The sequence below is a fragment of the Trachemys scripta genome, chromosome 1 (genome assembly GCF_013100865.1).
Source record: "Trachemys scripta elegans isolate TJP31775 chromosome 1, CAS_Tse_1.0, whole genome shotgun sequence".
In the NCBI taxonomy this organism is placed as follows: Eukaryota; Metazoa; Chordata; order Testudines; family Emydidae; genus Trachemys; species Trachemys scripta.
Window position 1 is genome coordinate 265,281,342 of NC_048298.1, and position 19,662 is coordinate 265,301,003.

At 37.7% G+C, this 19,662-nt stretch overlaps 1 protein-coding gene across 2 annotated transcripts in view; it reads right to left on the bottom strand.

Annotated features, from left to right (window-relative positions):
* Positions 1-796: 796 nt before the first annotated feature.
* Positions 797-19,662, bottom strand: part of NDFIP2 (Nedd4 family interacting protein 2) — a 69,571-nt gene continuing 50,705 nt past the window's right edge. Inside the window, exons 5-8 of one of the 2 annotated variants that reach the window (XM_034758279.1) lie at positions 12,984-13,108; positions 9,564-9,630; positions 4,559-4,664; positions 797-2,576 (exon numbers count right to left, since the gene is read on the bottom strand). In XM_034758279.1, the coding sequence (XP_034614170.1) occupies positions 4,561-4,664; positions 9,564-9,630; positions 12,984-13,108 (296 nt within the window). In that variant the 3' untranslated portion in view covers positions 797-2,576; positions 4,559-4,560. Of the gene's footprint in view, positions 3,674-4,558; positions 4,665-9,563; positions 9,631-12,983; positions 13,109-19,662 lie in introns of both variants that reach the window. The other variant, XM_034758281.1, reaches the window with a different exon arrangement.

Consider the following 19,662-nt stretch of genomic DNA (forward strand, 5'->3'; position numbering starts at 1 on the left):
GCCAACCTCACTCTATTTGTTTATTTTCTAACTGTAAGGCACAAAGCAAAGCTGGCCAAATTTCTCCAAACCATGGAGGCAGCTGCTCCTACCCAAGTTCACAGGAAATAGCAAGAAAAGTACACAGCATTTGACACATCTGGAAGAGATTGCATAGTCTTTGAAAATATTGTCCTAATTCCTTTCCTCCTGCTGATGAGATTTCAGGCTACTAAAGTGCTACATCAACTACAGAGGATTAGATAACATGTAGGCTTTAACTCTACCCATTCTTTTTGTCAGAACAAAGGAGAATTTTTTCAAGCTAGCTTGGAAATAACAAACATTCTGATTCAGAAGAAAGAATATTGTAAAATGTACTGGCGTAAACAGAGAAATGAACTGGAAGGTTGATATTTAACTTGGGAAAATTGGTATTTACTGCACTAGGTGACCAAGGTAAATTTAAAAAGGAAATCAGCATTACGTGCTTTTCATGTTTGTACTAAGTAGTGAAAAGAAATGTCAATATAGTAGTTTTAAGTAAGAAAGCATGGAATGAAGGGGAGAATAAGTATAGAAGGCTGGGATTTGTACTCATTTAGCCAGAAATTTACTTGTAATTGCATGCTAACTGACATGCGTGAATACTGCAAATATGTAAATCTCTAATGTAAGGTGCAAAATCCAAAGCAATCATCATAATTAGCAAAACAAAACTTAATGCTTTATTTGCGCGCGCTCTCTCTCTCTCTCACACACATAAGGACAATGAATGCAAAAAAATACAGATGAAATTCAAAGGGAAATGCAAACCAACTATTAAACATAATGAATTTTATTTTTTTTCAGGAAAGACTGGAAAGAGGAGTTTTACCCTGAAGTGTTAGTCCATGATCATTTACCTTTTATGTAGTTTTGAAAGATTAAGAATAATGAACAATGTGACCAGTTTACATATGCATTTTTTAAAACATTCAGTATAGATACAAAATTGAATATAGCACTAACTTAAGACAACATAAATCTCATTCTTTTAATGTTAGCATTAAAGCAAAGTTCCAATAAAAAAACAGAAAGAAAATAAATGTTTTTCAAAGATGCAAAATATATTGATTACTGGCTGCAACTGAGATTCCAGTTGTAGTAAAGAATTAAGAGGTCTATTCTCCCATTGTGTCAGAATCATAAATCTCACAGACATTATTGGGAGTTATGTATGTGTATGAACAGGAGAATGCACCCTTCTAGAGATGATATATTTTAGAGTAATACCGCTATTTTAAGTAAATACTATCAAGAGCCCACTGTTCCTATTTTTGCTAGTAGAGCCTTAAATAAAAACACCCATGAAGAAAAAAAAATGTTATTTCCAAAGTGACAAAAATGTACTCATCAGCTTCATTCTTATGTAACACTGGAGTATTTATTCTAAACAAGCATGATAAGACAGCTATAAAAGCCCTTTTGAGAAATTTAAATAAAACAGATTGCCTTTATATAACACCAACCTTCTTAAGTAAGATGATCAATGTTACAAACCAAGTAACTGATCTGCAATTGCACCTGTGCAGAAGCAGAGGCCCAATACATTGATCCAGTTGCAGGATCAGGGCCTGATGGCCCAATGCTTGCTTGTGAAAGTAGCACCATCCCTTTTAATGGGACCTTCCATGTGAGTAAGGGTTTTCAGGACCAGGCCCAAATTAGTTATTCAAATCATACTGTGAGGAAACTAAATTGTTCAGATGGACATTTAAAAGCTTTTGCCCTCTTTTAGAATTATACCCAAAATAAAATTATACTTTAACATCCAAATTAGCAAAAAATAGTGTGTATATATATTGTCCATATAAGATTAAACAAAATTTACAGTGAATGAGAAAATACTGTGGTTACAAATATATTTTGACATAATTCCTAAGAAGCAATCTAAACAGTAATCTAGGCATAGTTATTTACACAGGAGCTAGAAGGGGTATTTCATTTTTAAATCAATTGATATTTTGGTCAGAGTTTGATAAAAGCTGATTGATACAGGTTTATAATAATCAGGAGCTGCAGGTTTTAGTAAACTTTATAACAAAAAGGTTGTATGTTGCACAATCATTAGATGAACCTAAATTACATAAAAAACTAACTACAAGTCTGACCTGGTTAATCTGAATCATTTAGTATATCCCATTTTTACTCTCAATTTAACTTCAGATCAACAAGACAATGGTACATACATGCTATGAGACAAACCGCCACTTAAATCTTTCACAAACAACAAGCACAGATTAACCAAGTCTGACTGTACTTAAGCTCTATCATCAGACTGTATGTATGGTTTGTTCTCATGTCAATCCTATCCTTTAGTTAGCACATATGCAAATGTGCAAAAACAAAGGCAATACTTAATATAAATATTTACTAGAATGTACAGAACTGGCACTTAAGCAAAAACCACCCTGTCATTCGTTTTAGAAGCTGTATCTTTTCTTCACAAATTTGTCTTCTGTTTTTAGTAGTCTTCTATCCTATTAACTTGGAGGGCTACCGATCATCTGGAAATTTCACATTGGTAAAGGAAAGGAATGTCTGGTTGATGCAGTCTGGAGATAAAGAAAGAATCATACTTCAGTTCATCAGACTGATTACCTGTAAGTAACACTGATAATTGAGTTAAGATTTACAGAGGGGGAGCAGTTACTCCCCAAATCAGGATAACAGAAGAAAGTGACAGGATTAAAAAAAACCCAACCTTTAACTTTCAAAAATATTCTACAGTTTTTCTCTTGAAAGATGTGTGTGTGTCATGTTATTTTAGAGCTGCTAACATTGACAGGTAAGTAACTTTCTGTCCAATGCAATTATTCCTTGTATTAAATTAATAAAATACATTCTTTTATGCTTGTTGGCATTTGCTTGGAGTGTATTATTTCAATTTAATACTTAAAACATCTGAACAAATATAAACTCTCTCCAGCTCTTGAAGAGCTTTTTTCCCCACAGCCCTCACTGTGATGAGGTCAGAAGTCTGGGGCCCAACCCAGCACCCACTGAAGTCAATAAGTTGACTTCAGTGGGTGCTGCATAAATCCCTCATCTTCCATCCTATACCAGATTTCAGTCTCAGATGAAAGAATCACAGATCAAACCATCACAGGTTCTCCTAGTTCTTCCTTAAAGCCACTGTGTTCAGATACAACGTATGCAGTTAATTTTTAGTACCCCTGAGTTTTAAAAGTTATGCCTGCACATATATTTTGTTCATCACCATAACTTAATTATTTAGCAAACAGTTACTAGATGTTTTCATGCAGTGTTCCACTGTTCTGCTCGGAAAATGAAAGATGTTATTGCTATGAAAAGAATAAAATACTGCAGTGTGGACACCATTAACTTAGGCTAATTTTTAAATGACATATTTCTTTATTATTAGGAGTTTACCTTACTGCATAGTTTTGACAAAATGGCACAAAGTAAAAACATAGTACATTGCAATTTCGATCACTTAGATTTATTTCTTGATCAAGATCTGTAAAGCACAGCACAAGTTATTATTTTTCATATTTTATCTGTAGGTGTCTGAGTGGATGCCACCATCTTAAATAAAAGACCCATCATTTCTAGACTAAGTGTCTCAGCTTTTCCCCCCAGACTTCCAATACTGTGTTGCTGGTTACTTCATACTGATCCTGCGGCCAATCTTGAAAAAAAAAAAAAGTTAAGAAAATCATCTTTATTAAGTTAAATATATAGTTTCTAAACGAAATAAAATTAAGAACCAATACCAAACATTTCAAGTTGTTCATGAAATAAGGAAAATGCTACAATAGTTACTTATGGACATGAAGATAGTGTTTAGTAATGCTAAAGGCAAAGGAGTCTCCCTGTATTAAGTTATGTAGCAAAATCCAAAAGATCTACCTAATGGATAAAAAGTCTACAGGAGCCTAAAAGTGGACATGTGCCAAACTGATTAGTCAGCTAACTTAAGGTTATACAGAGCACACTGTGAGATACATAACAAAAATCATGGCTCACAAGTGGCTTAAAACTGTCATGTACAGAGTCAATACATGTCAATCAGATTGAATATTGAGATTGCCAGTAAGGAAGCATTGATCTGACTGATGAGCCAAATCAGTTCACATTTGCTAATGACTATCCTGATTGGCTGTAGATTGATTATGCAAGATGAACAATTTTCATCTTAACGTCTAAGTTTGTTTTAGCTTTAGAATCCTAGTTTCAAAAGAAAACAATAGTTTTACTTTCAAAATGTAGAGTTATAAAAAGCATCATCCTTCTAAAGTACTTTCAGAATGCATGGCACAACACAATTCTTCTTTTGGTGACCAAGATTTAATGTTCCTTGAAATAAATCTTGATATCAGCTTCTTTGTGCTCAGCATTTACCTCTAGAGCAGTGGTTCTCAACCTATTTACCATTGTGGGCCGCATGCAATACTACCTGTATGGCCCCAGGGAGGTCATGTGGGCAGCAGCTGTGTGCTGATTGGGCCGCAGGTTGAGAACCACTGTTCTAGAGACATAAGTTTTAATATTAAATATTTACAAAATTGCTTACCTCTAATACAAGAAGAAAAATCTTGTTCTATGAGCAGCTGCCATGCTTTCAGACATGTTTCTGACTTTAAGGTAATTGACAAACCCTCGGAAGAACAGGAGGAGACCTGAAAATATTCAAAATACACATCATGAGAAGTGCTAAAGGTACTTAGTCATATTAATAGTTTAGATTATTTTAATGCAGCTAATAATGTAAAAAGTCAGTATTATTTGTATAACCCTGATCTTCCATAAATCAACCCATGAGTTATGAGTCTCATAAATTTAGTGTCTCGTCCCATTATATCTAGATATATAAATTATATGAATATGATAGTTCTAACATCAGGAAAGAATTTAAAATGAATTTCAGGGTTTTAGGTTACTAAACATGTAAAGTATCAACATACAAAACATTTTTTTTTTTGAAGTACACAAAGGATGTTTGCAATACAGTTTTACAGCATTGCTCTAGGTTTCTTCCTTTTTTTTTTAAATATAGCTTTTAATTCAGAACAATAAAACTGCTGCTGTGTCAGAAGACCATCTGAATTCTAAAACATAACCAGAAATATATAGATGATGTAGGAGAGTAAATGTACTTCCAGCCAAATAAATAAATAGAATGCTCTAGCAGGAAGATAGTAAATGGCAGTAGATGACCGCTTGATGTTTGGACAGGTGAAGTTTTTTGGCTGGCTAAAAGAAGAGGCAGAGTGTTGACTGATTAACACAAGATTTGTTGAGCATTAGTTGTAAACACATGCTTTTTTGGTGTAAGTCATTTAGAAATTAACACCACACTTTCTCGAAATTATTAGAGCTGAAAGATGAGGGAGTTACTTATATAACAGTAGGTAGAAACTGGTCAGGTGGAAGTTATTTTTCAAGTTTCAATGCATAATTATATGAACTCACTTTCATATGATGTTGATGACAATTTAGCAATTCAATGACAGACTGGACATTTTTTGACTAAAAAGACTATCAAGGAGTATAAGGCAGGTAGTATGGCCTAGGGGATAAACAATACTGGGACTCAGGAAACCTTGGTTCTATTCCCAGCTCTGCTACTCCCCTGCTGGGTGACCTTGAGCAACTCACTTTACCTCCCTGTGCTTCAATTTCCCCATCTGTGAGATGTGGATAATGATATAAAGGAGGTAAGTAAAACATTTTGAAATCTACTGATGAAAGGGGCTATTTAAGAGCTGGGTGGTATTATTAATTATTATTATTACAGTAAATACTGAAAAAAGTAGTTGTAGAAGGTACCATTCCGGTTTTAAAGCAATCTCTAACTTTTAGGCATTAAGAGGACACTAATACTACATCTGCCTATTGTGAGGGGTTTTTTTTGCAATTTCTTCCATGCTACTGGCCATTGTCAGAGACAGTATAATGGACTAGATGGATTCTGGGTATGATCTAGCACAGCAACTCCTACGTTCAAGTTGATGGTGCCCCTTTAGGGCTAGCAAGCTTCTTTTAGAATACTGAAAAATTAATTTCACCAGCCCATGTAGATATTTCTCACTAGTATAGCTAAGCTTACATGGGGCAAGTCTACACTATAAAATTAAGTCAACCTAAGTTACGTCGACGTACCACCAGCACAGTAATTCAATTGATTTTACACATCCACACTATGCCTCGTGTTAGTGGTGCACATCCTCACCAGGAATGTTTGTACCAATTTAACTGCTAGTGTAGGGCATTGTGGGAGAACTCTTTTGCTTTTTGTTGTGTAGAAATTTAGTTTAGTAAAGTAGTAAATTCATTCACCCAGCCACAACCAAATGGTGCCAGGGGCTATGGAAAGTTTTGTGGATTGTTGACTTAGAGTAATGTGAATAACTCATTTTTTGGTTCATTGGCAGTTCCAAAAACGTCTGGAAAATAATTAATTTCAGATCAACCCAAAACCAAAATTTTCCTGAGTTTTCAGCCAATAGAAAAAAAATAGTTTAGGGTCAAATTAAACATTTGTTTGACTTGAAATTAAATGTTTCATGTCTGGGCATTTTTAACCTTTTAAAACAAAAACAAAAAAAATTTGGAAACAAAAAGGCTAAGTTCACAAGGGAACTTCGGTACCATTTACAAGATTGAGTAGGTAGAGATGCCCTCCACATGCCTAATAACCCAGTGATCAGGGCACTCACCCCTTGGGATGTGGAAGATCCAGATTCAAATTCCCATTCTAGAGCAAGGACTTGAACCAAGTCTCCCACCTCCAGGTGAGAGTGCCCTAACCACCAGCCTATTCTGTGGTGGTCTCTCTCCCATTGCAGCTGTTCTGCTTTGTATAAATTAAATATTCATTCAAGTAGGGACTGGAACCTAGGTGTCTCCCTACCAATCCCTAAAGTGCGTACCTTGTTAACTGGTCTAAAAAAGTAAAATGAAATTGTCACGTACTCTTTCTGGCCCAATGAACATTTAATTTTTTCAACTGAAACAATTCACCAAAATCAACATGAATTCATGAAATATTTTGGTTGACCCGATTCTGCATTTTCCGGTGGAAAAAAGTTTTAGCCAAAACATTTCACCCAGCTCTACCCAAGATCAGGTCATATGTTTTTGTGATTAAGTTGAATGCTGTGGGAACAGAAAAGAGAAGTTTAGACTGGTATTCATTCTACTGCATGAACCTGCAACCATGAACACAAACTGCTTCCATGTCCAGCTGTAGGGGTTGTGCAAGAGCAGGAAGGGAAGACAGGTGGCTTTCAAGGAGCCACAGCTGAAAGCTCTTTTTTGCATAGCATGTATATTGAGCAGCAGATCCAAGCTCAATCAACTTTCTGCATTTCTCCCAGTTGGGAAACTTAGCCAGCAGTGCATTTTTATATTATATATATATATATATATATATATATATATATATTTATATTTTGGGGGGGGGGGAAGGAGGGTGGAAGAAAAGAAACAAAGCAACTTTTTTTAAAATTAGTATTTTCTCTTTTTTTCAGTGTGTTTACTTTGTGCATTTGACAGTACTTCGTGAGCAGCCAGTCTGACTCTTTTGGGGTAATACACCCCTCTCTTCAGACCCTAAAAAAGAGAAGTATGCATGCAACAGGCATCTAACCATGAAAAAAAGAAAAGGGAGATGATGAGTGAGCTTGAGCATGTTTGATGGTGCTACTCAAAGTATTGTCCAAAAGATCCTTCTGAATATGAGCAGGACAGCAGAAAAACTTTCAGTTTTTCCTTTTTAAAAAGGATTTAAAAAAAAAAAAAAAAAAAAAGGACAGATCATGCCCTTTAAACCATGTTCCAACCAGAAAGGTTTTTTTTGAAGTAATAATAAATCAATAAAAATAAACATTTCTATGTCCCTTCAAGTTCAGAGTATTCTTTTCCATGTTCTGTTAAGAGAACTTGACTTGACAAAAAAATTACAGGGTCAGAATGTAGCCAATGTAACACATAGCCCAAGATGTTAAAAAAAGACTACTTTTAAATTATTCACATAAATTAATGTTTGGACTGATGTAGCTATCTTTAGAAAGTGTGAATTCTAATTATTCACTACATCTAAATGCCAGGTAGTGCCTTTCATCCCAAAAGGATTCCAAAAAATATTATAAATATTACAGATTAAGGTCAAAATTTTCAAACTTGAGAGACTGTAGTTAAGCTTCTTAATTTGTATCTAAACAAAAGTGGCCTGATTTTTTTTTTTTTTTTTGGAGGTCCTGAGTACCCACAAGATGTTACTGAAATTAATGGGAGTTGCAGGTGCACAGAACCTCTGAAAAGCACCCTCCTTTTATATAGGTGGGCAAAGATGAGTTAAGAGTCCTTACTTTAGGAACCCAAGTTTGAAAATTTTGTCTTAAAATTATTTTATATGTATGCACGGAATCCTTTCATCCACTGCGGAAATGTAGTCACCTCTGGCATAAAACATTAAAGCTATTTAAAGACCTGTTGCTAAGAGGTTTTCAGCAACTGCAATTCCCATTGATTTCTGGCCCCAACAGTGCACCGCAACAGAACAAAAGCAAGTTGAGGATAAAAAGTGAAGAATACCCCTCATAGCCAACTGAAAGCGAAAGGGGAAATGTTAGGTTGCTAGAGTGTTCCAAGGATCTTTAATGATCATAAACAGTCAATATCTGGGTTTTACATTTCGCCAACAGCGTAAGGCCCTAACATACTGTTGCTAGGTCCCTTACATCTCAGAGGAAAGAGTGCCACCTACTGATTCAGCAACATCACATTTTAATGCATTTCTCCAGTTAGAAAATGGCAGGAATTAAAATAAATTAATGGTATAGACTGAACTCTCACGTAAGGAAAAAGCTACAATGGTACTATGTTTATACATCATAATTATTTAACTAAAGCAGAGACAAAGGAGCAAAAATTAGAAGTCTATGAAAACTTCTCAGAAGTCTGTTTAGCTTCATGCTCAAGAAAAAACAGACTGAACGGAAGTACTGTGATCAAAAAGCATGACGCCTTTCCCCTTGCCTGACTGAATAATGATTAATGTAATATGCATTTCAAAGGCAAAAAAGGATACTTTCATGACTCAAAGACTCATTTTGGATGGTAGTATCTGTCATATCCCTTAAAATCTTCTGAGAACTTTAACGTACAAGTTACACAAGTAGATATTGAAAATTAACGCCTATAGCTAACATGTTTTTTAATTTAAAGTTTATAGTTTTAACTGCGTAACTCTATAATCTTATCAGCCATGTTTGTTTATCTTTGTTTTAAAACACAAGTTACAAATCAAACATCTGCATAATTATAATATTTCCAGCATAGAACTCTGAACTAAAGAGCAATACAGCAATCAGAAATTCACACAGGAATAGGACGGCAACCAAGACTTTGGTGAAAGCAATGGAAAAAGTACGAAAGAAGATTTTTAATAGATGGAGAAAAAACATACAGCTTTCTAGTATTTACTGTAATGTTTTGATTTTTTTAAACATATACTCAACTCATCTTTAAGAAATTCTCCATCAAAATAAGATGTGTTTTGAATTATAACTTACCAAGTACAAGAAATATCCACCAAAGCCAGTACTGTCCATTGAAATATCCAGTAAAGTAGTCTGAGAACTAAAACAGACAAGGATTAGCCACAGTAATACACAATATAAATTACATTTAATATTTAAAATGCATCTAGGACAAAAGAAAAAAACAGTAAACTAGCACATTTAAATATAAAATAATGCATTGGAGTAGGAAAGCAAAAATATTTGGAGAAGCTGTAAAATACACAAATAGCTTCAGTGTTGTGTTTTTCAAAAAAAAGAATTTCCAGGCTCTCTTGTGAAAAAGTATCATATTACTCATTTGAATCATCTGACATTTTCTATTATAATGAATTACTGTCAGCTCTTTTTCAATTTCTGCCATCCCAAACACACTACAGCAGCCTGCTGCTTTAGATATTAACACTAAAAGCCACATTTGTTTAATCTTATCAGACGGGGATGTTCTGCTGACCCTTCAAAAGAAGAGCTTTTGACCTTCTGTACACCCCCTACTGTTAATCGCTGCCAAGAATACCAGTCCCATAAAGACCCCCAACTCATTAAAAAGTCTTTTCATTTTCAAGCTAGATGCTCCAGCATTCAGTTCCCAGCAGTGAACTGAACACAGCTAAATGAACCTTGAAGTGGCATTTCAACTGTTCCTGTTAGTGACTATGGTAGACAGTCTTGTCCTCTCTGTGATGTGGAAATATGAACAGGCAGCTGGAGGGCATGGTGTGATGGTACTGGAGACCGGTATCTTTTCCTTTACCAGACTGCATGCTTCATTGATAAAAAAGGCTAATTAAATGCCTCCAGAGCTCACTTCAGATCTCTCGCTACTCCTACCTCCAACTCTAACTCTTCCCTAAAAATTATTAAAACAAACAAAAATAGTTTGTTTAGTTGCAGCAGTTCAATAATTTTCTGTACATTTCCTGTCCTACCACTACTCAACATGTTGTGACAGTATGCGTCAAGAGGTTGCCTAGGTCATCATTTCCGGCACATTTTGTAAAATATGTTTAAGTCCAGACAACACTTGTACTAAAATGAAGATAGTGCTCAGATCCTCACTTGAAGTAAATCAATGGAATTCTATAGATTTAGACCAGTGAGGATTTGGTTTATGATCTTTATTTTCACTCTGAAAAAAATATGAATGATTTTCATTCTTTATTTAATTACAAAAGGTTTCTGTTTCGAACAGCATTCACTCACTCCAAGCAACTTCTTTTAAAGAAATAATAAATAAATAAATAATAAAATCAAGTATTCATGTAGGGAAGAGTCCGTGTTGGAATTGGGAGTTGAGACATTTTTATAATTGTTTCAGTTATCAAATTCATATCTCATGGATTCCTAGATGGTTAGCATCAGTTGCTTCAGACACACAATCATAGAAATACAGGCTGGAAGGGACCTTAAAAGGTCACAAATCCAGCCCCCTGCACTGAGGCAGGACCAAGTAAACAGACCATCCGTACACAAGAAACCCCATAGTAGGCTTATTTTGAATAATCTCAGGAGAGCCTCCTTCTAATTTCTAACAAGGGTGAGATTCTGAACCCCACCCACCCTGGCCTTTGTACACTAGGTAAAAAGGACCAAAGTAGCATAAAGAGACTCTAAAAGTCCCGAATCAGCCAAGAGAAAATTCCCTTGGCACAGAAACTGAGGAAACAGCTATAGGCTGTCTTTCTGAGAAGCCCCTGCTCACAAGTACTGGAGAGGAGGCATGGCTGGGAGGGGTGGGACATATTAGGCAGAGGCCACAGCACATAGTGCTACAGAGATTCTTGACAACGATGCCGCATTCAAGGCAGCCAAATGAGGTTGTCATAAATTAGACAATCCTCCAAGGCTGAATTACATCAATAGCTGCTGCAGCCCCTAGAACAGCCCAGAATTGGGAGGGCACGAAAGATGGCTTAATGCCTTAGCCTCCACCTTCCTTGGATTGGGCTGAAAGTTCTGTGCTGTGCCTCTAAAAAGGTGCTTCTGTTTCACAGATTCATAGAGTTTAAGCCCAGAATTGACTATTAGGTCATCTAGTCTGCCCTGTATATCACAAAATATTAAATTGCTCCCAGATAATCCTGCATCGAGCCTGGTAACTTGTGCTGTGCTAAAACCTATCTCCCAGAATGGCATCCAGAGAAGACAACAAGAGAAGGAGAATCTTCCATTTCCTTTGGTAGTTTGCTCCAGTGGTGAATAAGCCTCACTGTTAAAAACGTGCCTTTTTTCTATTTTAAATTTGTATGGCTTCAGTTTCCAACTTCTTGTTATGCCTTTTCCCACTACATTAAAAAGACCTTTCATAGGTGTCATTTCCCCCCCCATGAAGATATTTATACGCTAATCAAGGTACCTCTCAATCTTCTTTTTGATAAACTAAAGAGACTGAGCTCTTTAAGTCTCTCACTGTAAGGCATTTTCTCCAGTCCGTGAATCATATTTTGCAGCTCTTTTTTGCACACACTTGAATTTTTAAAAATCCTTTTTAAAAAGGTTAACAGAACTGGATATAGTATTCCAGTATCATTCTAGATATTCTTGTTATCCATATAAGATGTCCAAATCTTTTTTTAATCTTGACAAATTCTTGGCTTCAACAGACTGTGGTAATGAGTTCCATAGTTGGTGTTTTTTTTTTTTGAAGTGTTTCTTTTTAGTTTTAAATTTTCCACTTTTCAGTTTCATTTAATGCCTCCTTGTTCTTGTATTATCTCCTCTTTATTATTAATTATTTTATATACTTTATCATATTGTCTCCTCTTAGTCTATTTTCTTCTAAAATAAATAATCCCTGGGGGAAATCTAAAAAGAGAGAGGTATAAGCAAATATCCTAGTGGGAAAACAAAGGTCTGCTGGTGGAGTCACTGTGTTGACAGATTCGGGGAATGTCACAGAAAACAGCAATGGAGCTATTCAGAAAGAGGACAGAGCCTTAAAATGCCTTCACCTCCCAAAAAGGTCAAAGGAGGCCCTGAACCATTTTTAAAAGTCCCCTATTATATTCTACATAGGCTCTTGGACCGATAGATTTGATTGCAGATAAGCAGCCAAGCTTATTATGCACCTTTATACAAAAAACAAATCATCTTTCACAGTTGAATCCTTTTTGACAGAAACAGGCATGTAGCAAGGTAAAATTATTACAGCAGATAAAAAAGTAACATTAAATAATCTACATATTACAAGACAGTAAAAGCTGTTAAGGGAATTAAAATAATCAAGTTCACTGACAAAACGTTGCAATTTCCACATTAGTAAATATTTATTGCATTAACTTAAAATATCAGAACATCTAATAAAAGTCAATACACTAGTTTAAACTGCATTTTAAAGAAACTAGACACCATGAATCATTTTTCTATTTTCATTCCATAAAAACACAGGCACAAAATATCCATCAAGAACCTTACCCGTACAATGAGAATCCATTTGATCAGCGATAGGCCAAATCCACAGATTGCACCATACCTTCCTGCTATGGTGTTAGTTATACAGAAGGATAAACAAAATCCAATCCAGTTGAAAATAAATGCCACTAAGACCAAGAGAAACAGTAGTTGTGTTAGTGACAGTGCACTCTTGTTTAGCCATATAAAATAAATATAACTAATTTACTTTAATGTACTAATAAGTATATTTACAAGATTAGAGGTCTGAATTAGTATTTCAGATAAAAATAGTATCCTTCAGAAATGTAGGTGTTCCTAATGGTATATATGCCTTAAAAAGTACACTAGCTAATATCTATCACCCAGCTACTTTGAACAGAGAAGAAAACCAAATAAAAGTAGATTCCCTCTTAAAAAAAAAAAAAAAGAAGTGTTCTATCCTCCACAGAACTCTGACTGGAAGCTACAGAACCACAGGAATAAACATCGAATAAGCACTATGAATTAGATAAATACATGAAGTGATACATTTGTCTTAGAACTATGAAAATCGTAGTAAGATTAACAATAAGGAAAATGCAATTACAGACATTTGACTCATTCTATGCAGAGATTTGCTGAGTCTGGATAAAAAAATATATATATATATTTATTTTGCGCTATAAATTGATAAGGTGAAAATATCTATCGAGAGGCTGACATATTACAAGAACAGATTCTGTGTGATCACCATGATTTGGTATCAATGAAATCTGATACCAGGACTTGGTGGTATAATACAATCTGCAATATATTATTCAGGTAAATGGGATACATTTTGATAACATCTATTTTCATGGGAAGTCTCACAAAAATACCACTGTGCTTAAAATTTTCATACTGCTCTAACAGACCAATCTCATTCTTCATACAAGTTCTTAACGATTGGCCTTTTACAGTTTTAGCAGCAGTCAGCAAGTGAGAATGATAATGTCTGGTCTGTACTGACATCAGCTTGTAGGTGATGGACAAAGCGTGCGAATTCTCAATAAAATGGTCTCCAAGCAGTGGGAGTAACTGGAAGCTTTTAGCCTTTTTCTTTTTTTAAAGGGACCAGAACACTTGGGAGAGAGAAGTAGGACAAGAAAGATTAAAAGAGTTCTGGAGTGGATGAGACAATGGGAAACTGAAGAGATCAAAGGGTATTGGCTACACTGCAGCTGGGAGCATGATTTCCCAGCCTGGGCAGACAGATACATGTAACCTCTGCTCAAGCTTGTGTGTGAAAAAGAATAGTGCGGATGGTGCAGCATAAGCTATTTGCCCGAGTATAAACCTGCCTAAGCCCGTGGATTTGAACCTAGGTGGATAGCCTGTGCGACTGCCTGCGCTGCAGCATCCTCATAGCTATTTTAGCATGTTAGCGCAAACAAAGGTAGTAAATGTCTGTCTACCTGGGCTGAGAGGCATGGCCTTATCTGCAGTGCAGACATACTGTGTCTTACTTCCTGATTTGTCAACCACTTGGGAGAGACTATAGAGGCTAAGTCGGTCTGCCAGAATTCTTGCTTAGCTTAGGGTACATCTACACTACAGCGGGGAGTCGATTTAAGATACGCAAATTCAGCTACGTGAATAGCGTAGCTGAATTCGACGTATTACAGCCGACTTACCCCGTTGTGAGGACGGCGGCAAAATCGACTTCTGCCGCTTTTGTCGGCGGCGCTTACTACCACCTCCGCTGGTGGAGTTAGAGCGCCGATTCGGGGATCGATTGTCGCGTCCCAATGGGACGCGATAAATCGATCCCCGAGAGGTCGATTTCTACCCGCCGATTCAGGCGGGTAGTATAGACCAGGCCTTAGAGAAAGGGAGATCAATAAGGTCTCCTTACATATTTCTAGCTGTAAGCTTCAATGACTTATCCATACAGGGTTGATGTAAGCTGAGCTTGTCCCCTCCTGATTACTGTCTAATACATTTATATTCCAAAGAGAGCTGTCTTTCAGTAGTCAGAATTTCTAGCCATAAATGAAATCCAGTGTAAAACAATATACTTTGCACCGTAACTTAGCTGACTGAAGCTACAGTTAATGTTTGTCAGGAAAGCAGCACTCCAAATACTTGGTTTCTGGATATTTGAATACATTGGAGGTAATTGCATATGCTTTTTTCCCTACTTTTAGTCCCCCCCATCCCAATGTTCCAGATATACAGTATCCCAAGATCCAGGAAGGGTCTGTGACCTCTGCTCGCCCTTTCCACAAGGCAGGTCCTTGCACCCCCAGTCCAGGGTTAGATTAAGGTTCCTTTACTCAGGAGTCCCCGCCTTCCCCAATATTGAGACCCCTCATGTGGCTCTTTCCTTCTCCAGTCCCCCCTTAATTGCTTCTTGTTCCTCCACCCCTCAAACAGATTCAGTGGCAAAACTGGCTCCTGTCCTGTAAGGAAGGGTTAAATCAACCTCCTGCATAGGGACAACAGGCAAGGAGTACTCTCTGCCCTGAATAGGGCATGGTCACAAGGCAAAGGTGAGTTGATGAGTCGCAGGTGCTATCTTTGTTAAACAGAATCCTTTCAAGCATTTGCTGTGACATACGTTACAATTGCAGTAACTTTATTGGCAGGACAGTGTAAAAGCACATCAGGGTGACTCTTCCGCACAGAATCCCCCAGGGCAATAAAGGGGTACAGCTAGAAGAGCAAGTCTGGGCCATGTGCTGGACAATGGGAAACAGCTGCCCGTTATGCTGTGCAATGGGAGTGCCTGTTATGGGTACCAACCAGACATGTGCCAGGCCCCACTGTCAAGGGACCAGCTCTCCCCACTAGCACAGCAGGCCCCATTGGCACCTCCTTGCCTGCCAGCTGCACTGCCCTCTTTGGTGCATCACAGTACAGTAGTGGATCCATGACAGGCAAAAGTTGACGGAGCACCTGCTGCATGCTCCTTCTCAAGGCCTTCGGCTTCAGGAACATTGCCCAGGTGTTCCTGCATTGGGTGCTCTCATTGAAAAATCAAATAACTCTACAATACAGACCACTCCCTGTCTCAGTTAGTTCAACTACTCTCTCACTAATGCACTTATATCCTGATTTCTTTATAGGCTGGTGCCATTAATTTTAACACTATATCACTTGTGCAGTCAATCACACTAGTTTGCCGCAATTTGTACTCTGAACACAATTGTGAAACACGAAAGGTGCTTTAGAAAATAAAATTTTGTGCACTCACTCTTACAACTACATTGATCAAAGCCCTTTTACTTTATTACTCATTCTTGAAAAGAATAGGTTTTTCAATGGGAGGAGTTAGACAGCAAATTATTTGGTATGAAGTGCAGACTCTTACACTCAATAGTGAACAATAATAAATAAATAGAACTTCTATAGTATAGTATGATAGAGCTAGATATCAGTACATCTTGGAATTCTTAATAGCTTTTTTTTTAAAAACTGGTCTAAAGAATTGTATAAAAAAATCTCTACAGGGAAAATAGTTTAACTGACAAAATAAATATTAAGTTGTGGATGTTCTACTTCAAAAATATAGAGCTTACTTTCAAGCTATTACAAACTTCTGTGCACTCACTTGGGAAAACTCAAGTGAAACTTAAGTATGACAAAATTTTTCCTCTTGATGTAGAGCCACCTAAATATTTTGAAGGGAAAATGACAGAAGTCCAAAGTTATTTTATCAAACATGCATCAAAGTTAAAGAATCTCCCAAGCATACTAATGAAGGGGGGGGACCCCTTAATTTTATTATATAAAGCACTCTTGCTATCTACTATAGTGGAACCTATTTATCATTACGTTTTGTTTACTTTATATTTGAAGTGCACACATGAAGTGAAATGGAATTCAACCCAGAAATTTGTCTTGAAAGCCCTCAAGTCTTTACCAAGCTTATAACAAGGCTGTGGAAACAGCTTTCAATGTACATGATTACCATTTAAAAACTTGCAAGTTAAAAAAAAAACACCAAACTTACTTCTGCACACAAAGCCCTCTCCTGATTAGAGGCAGTGTTCAGCATACATTTCCTAACTAAGTGCAATTTTCTTTTTACCTTATGTAGTCTTCACTTCTTGCCAGTTTTCATTTCTAAAATGACATTCCTCTTAGACTTCAGCTAATATGAAATTTTCAAGATATCGTAAGATGGATTTCTGAAATTTGGCAACATCTGTTGCCTTTCTTCCACTAATTCTGTAGTTTGATTTAAAAAAGAGTAAGTTTTTGTCTGGCATTACTAGTGCTATATAAAGCCCATGGTGTTTCTCACTTACAGTTTAGTTACCCTCTAGGGTTGTACCTCCCAACTGCCATGTCTTGCACAAAGAGGATTTGTGTACAAAATTAAGTTGATGGGAAAGATGGAATTACTCTACCCTCTGCCAATCTGGGGACAGGCTGCAATGCAGCCCCTCTTTGGTCCTCTGTATAGAATACACCATCTTGTGGGCTAGCAGGCACCACTGTGTAAGGGACAAAAAGGAGGAGTTCTAGATTCTTCGCTCTCAGTAGAAGGATTGTTCCAAAATATGATTGAAGCCTATTAGCAGAGCAGCTGTCACTGCTGCTGCTCATACTGTACTGTACCATGGAAAGATTTCAGTCTCCAGGACTATCCATCCGGGATCCGCCAAAAACACTACCACTTTACTCAGTATTGAAACAGCTGAATATACCTTAAGAACTCAGAGTCAGCAACATAAGTTGCCACATTTAAAAAAACCTTTACAAGTAACATCTCTCGCTCTTAAGAAAAATTATAAAGAAAAAACTTTTTTGCCATTTCCTATTATGATCCTATTTGGGTCAAACATGGCCTTCTGTGTCTTAAGCCTTAAAGGCAGGGGAACAGGACAACTTCATTCAGAGGAACTGCATGCAACAGAGGATGCAGAAGGTTAAAAAAAGAAAAAAATCATAAGCCTCAAAGAGTCTCAGCAGTTAAAATACCACTAATAGGAGCTCTACTCTACTCCCTTTCCATTCTGTTCTACACTGATGGTTATACTGCCCCCACCACCATCTGAGTCTCTTTCAGTAGGGTTACCATACGTCCGGTTTTTCCCGGACACGTCTGGCTTTTCAGCAATCAAACCCCCGTCCAGGGGGAACTGCCAAAAAGCCGAACATGTCCGGGAAAATGCCGGCTGGGCACATCCCCTCCCGCGGCTGCTCTGCTCCTCCCCTGACTCTTCGGCGCTGTTTAAGACCCGAGCTGCCCGAGCGCTATGGGCTTCAGGCAGCCCCCTTGCCTCTGGACCCCAGCCGCACAGTCAGGGGAGGAGCAGAGCCTCCGGCCGCGGCGGCTCTGCTCCTCCCGACTCTTCGGCTCTGTTTAAGAGCCGAGCGCTACGGGCTTCGGGCAGCCCCCATGCCTCCGGACCCTGCGCCGCAGGAGCCTGGGAGGGGAAGTGCCCGGCCGGGGGCGCAGGGTCCGGAGGCATAGGGGCTGCTGGAAGCCCAAGCGCTATTGGCTTCACGGTTTGCCGGGCAGCCTCCAGACCCTGCACCCCCAGCTGGGCGCTTCCCCTCCCGGGCTCCAGCTGCACTGGGGAAGCGCCGGCCAGGGGCGCAGGATCTGGGGGCTGCCCGGCAAACCGTGAAGCCGGTAGCGCTCGGGCAGCCCTTTTTGCATGGCTGGAAGTCAGGGCGGGGAAGGGGCGGAGTCAGGGTGGGGCTGAGGGTGGGAAATGGGCGGGGCCAGGGCCCCGTAGAGCTTCCTCTTTTTTTATTTGTTCAATATGGTAACCCTACTTTCAGCAGCACACAATCACCAGGCTAACATCTGATACATGTTTATTCTCTTTCTCAGACCCTCTTCCCAGGGGGAAAATTGTGGGTTTAGTGTTTTGGTTTGGTAGGATAATGGTTTTTTTTTTTTTTTTTTTTTTTTTTTTAAATTGCACATGCTCAAATCTCAATATCGTCAAAATTGACAGAAGGGAGAAGTGTGATAGCTTCACCGCCAGAATCCATCAGACTCAATGACCCACAAAAAGCTGGAACTTATACTTATCAATACTAACAATACAACTCTTTTTCTCTTTAAGAAAATTTGGCTGTTGATCTGAGAATCTGAGGCTCAGAAGCTCCTAAAAAATCATAAAGGTAATGTAGTCGCTCTCTCTAATATAGATTTTCTGAGAAAATCAGGCAAGAGTAAGATTTGCAAGCATTAGTGGTATGATTATCCCTCATCTTTAAAACAGCTTTGATGACAATTGAACTTTTATCTATGTTGGGGGGGGGGGGGCAGACACATTTTGAAGAAAAAAATCTAATATCAAAGAAAACTAAAAATTAAAAAACAATTCAATGATCTGAACTGCAAAAACATTAAAGAACCAACAGTAATATCAACCACTGAAATGTTAAGCTTTAAAAGAATATACACAAGCACAATCTAGATGGCAACAACATTTCTAGAGTAGAACACAAGAAATGAGATTAAGTGATACACAACTGCAGAACACAAATATTTATATCTTTAGTGCATATTCAGGAGCTTGTATCCAGGGCCCAAAGTCTACTTGGAAAATGAGTTCTGGATTCATATTCAGATAAGTATACAGAATCCAAAAGTCATGATTTATAAAGAAATGCATACTAGCTTTATAAAGATTGGACACATTTTACAGTAATACAGAAATGACAGGGATACTATGCCAGTTGAAACAAGGAGACAGATCAGCCACTGAAAATG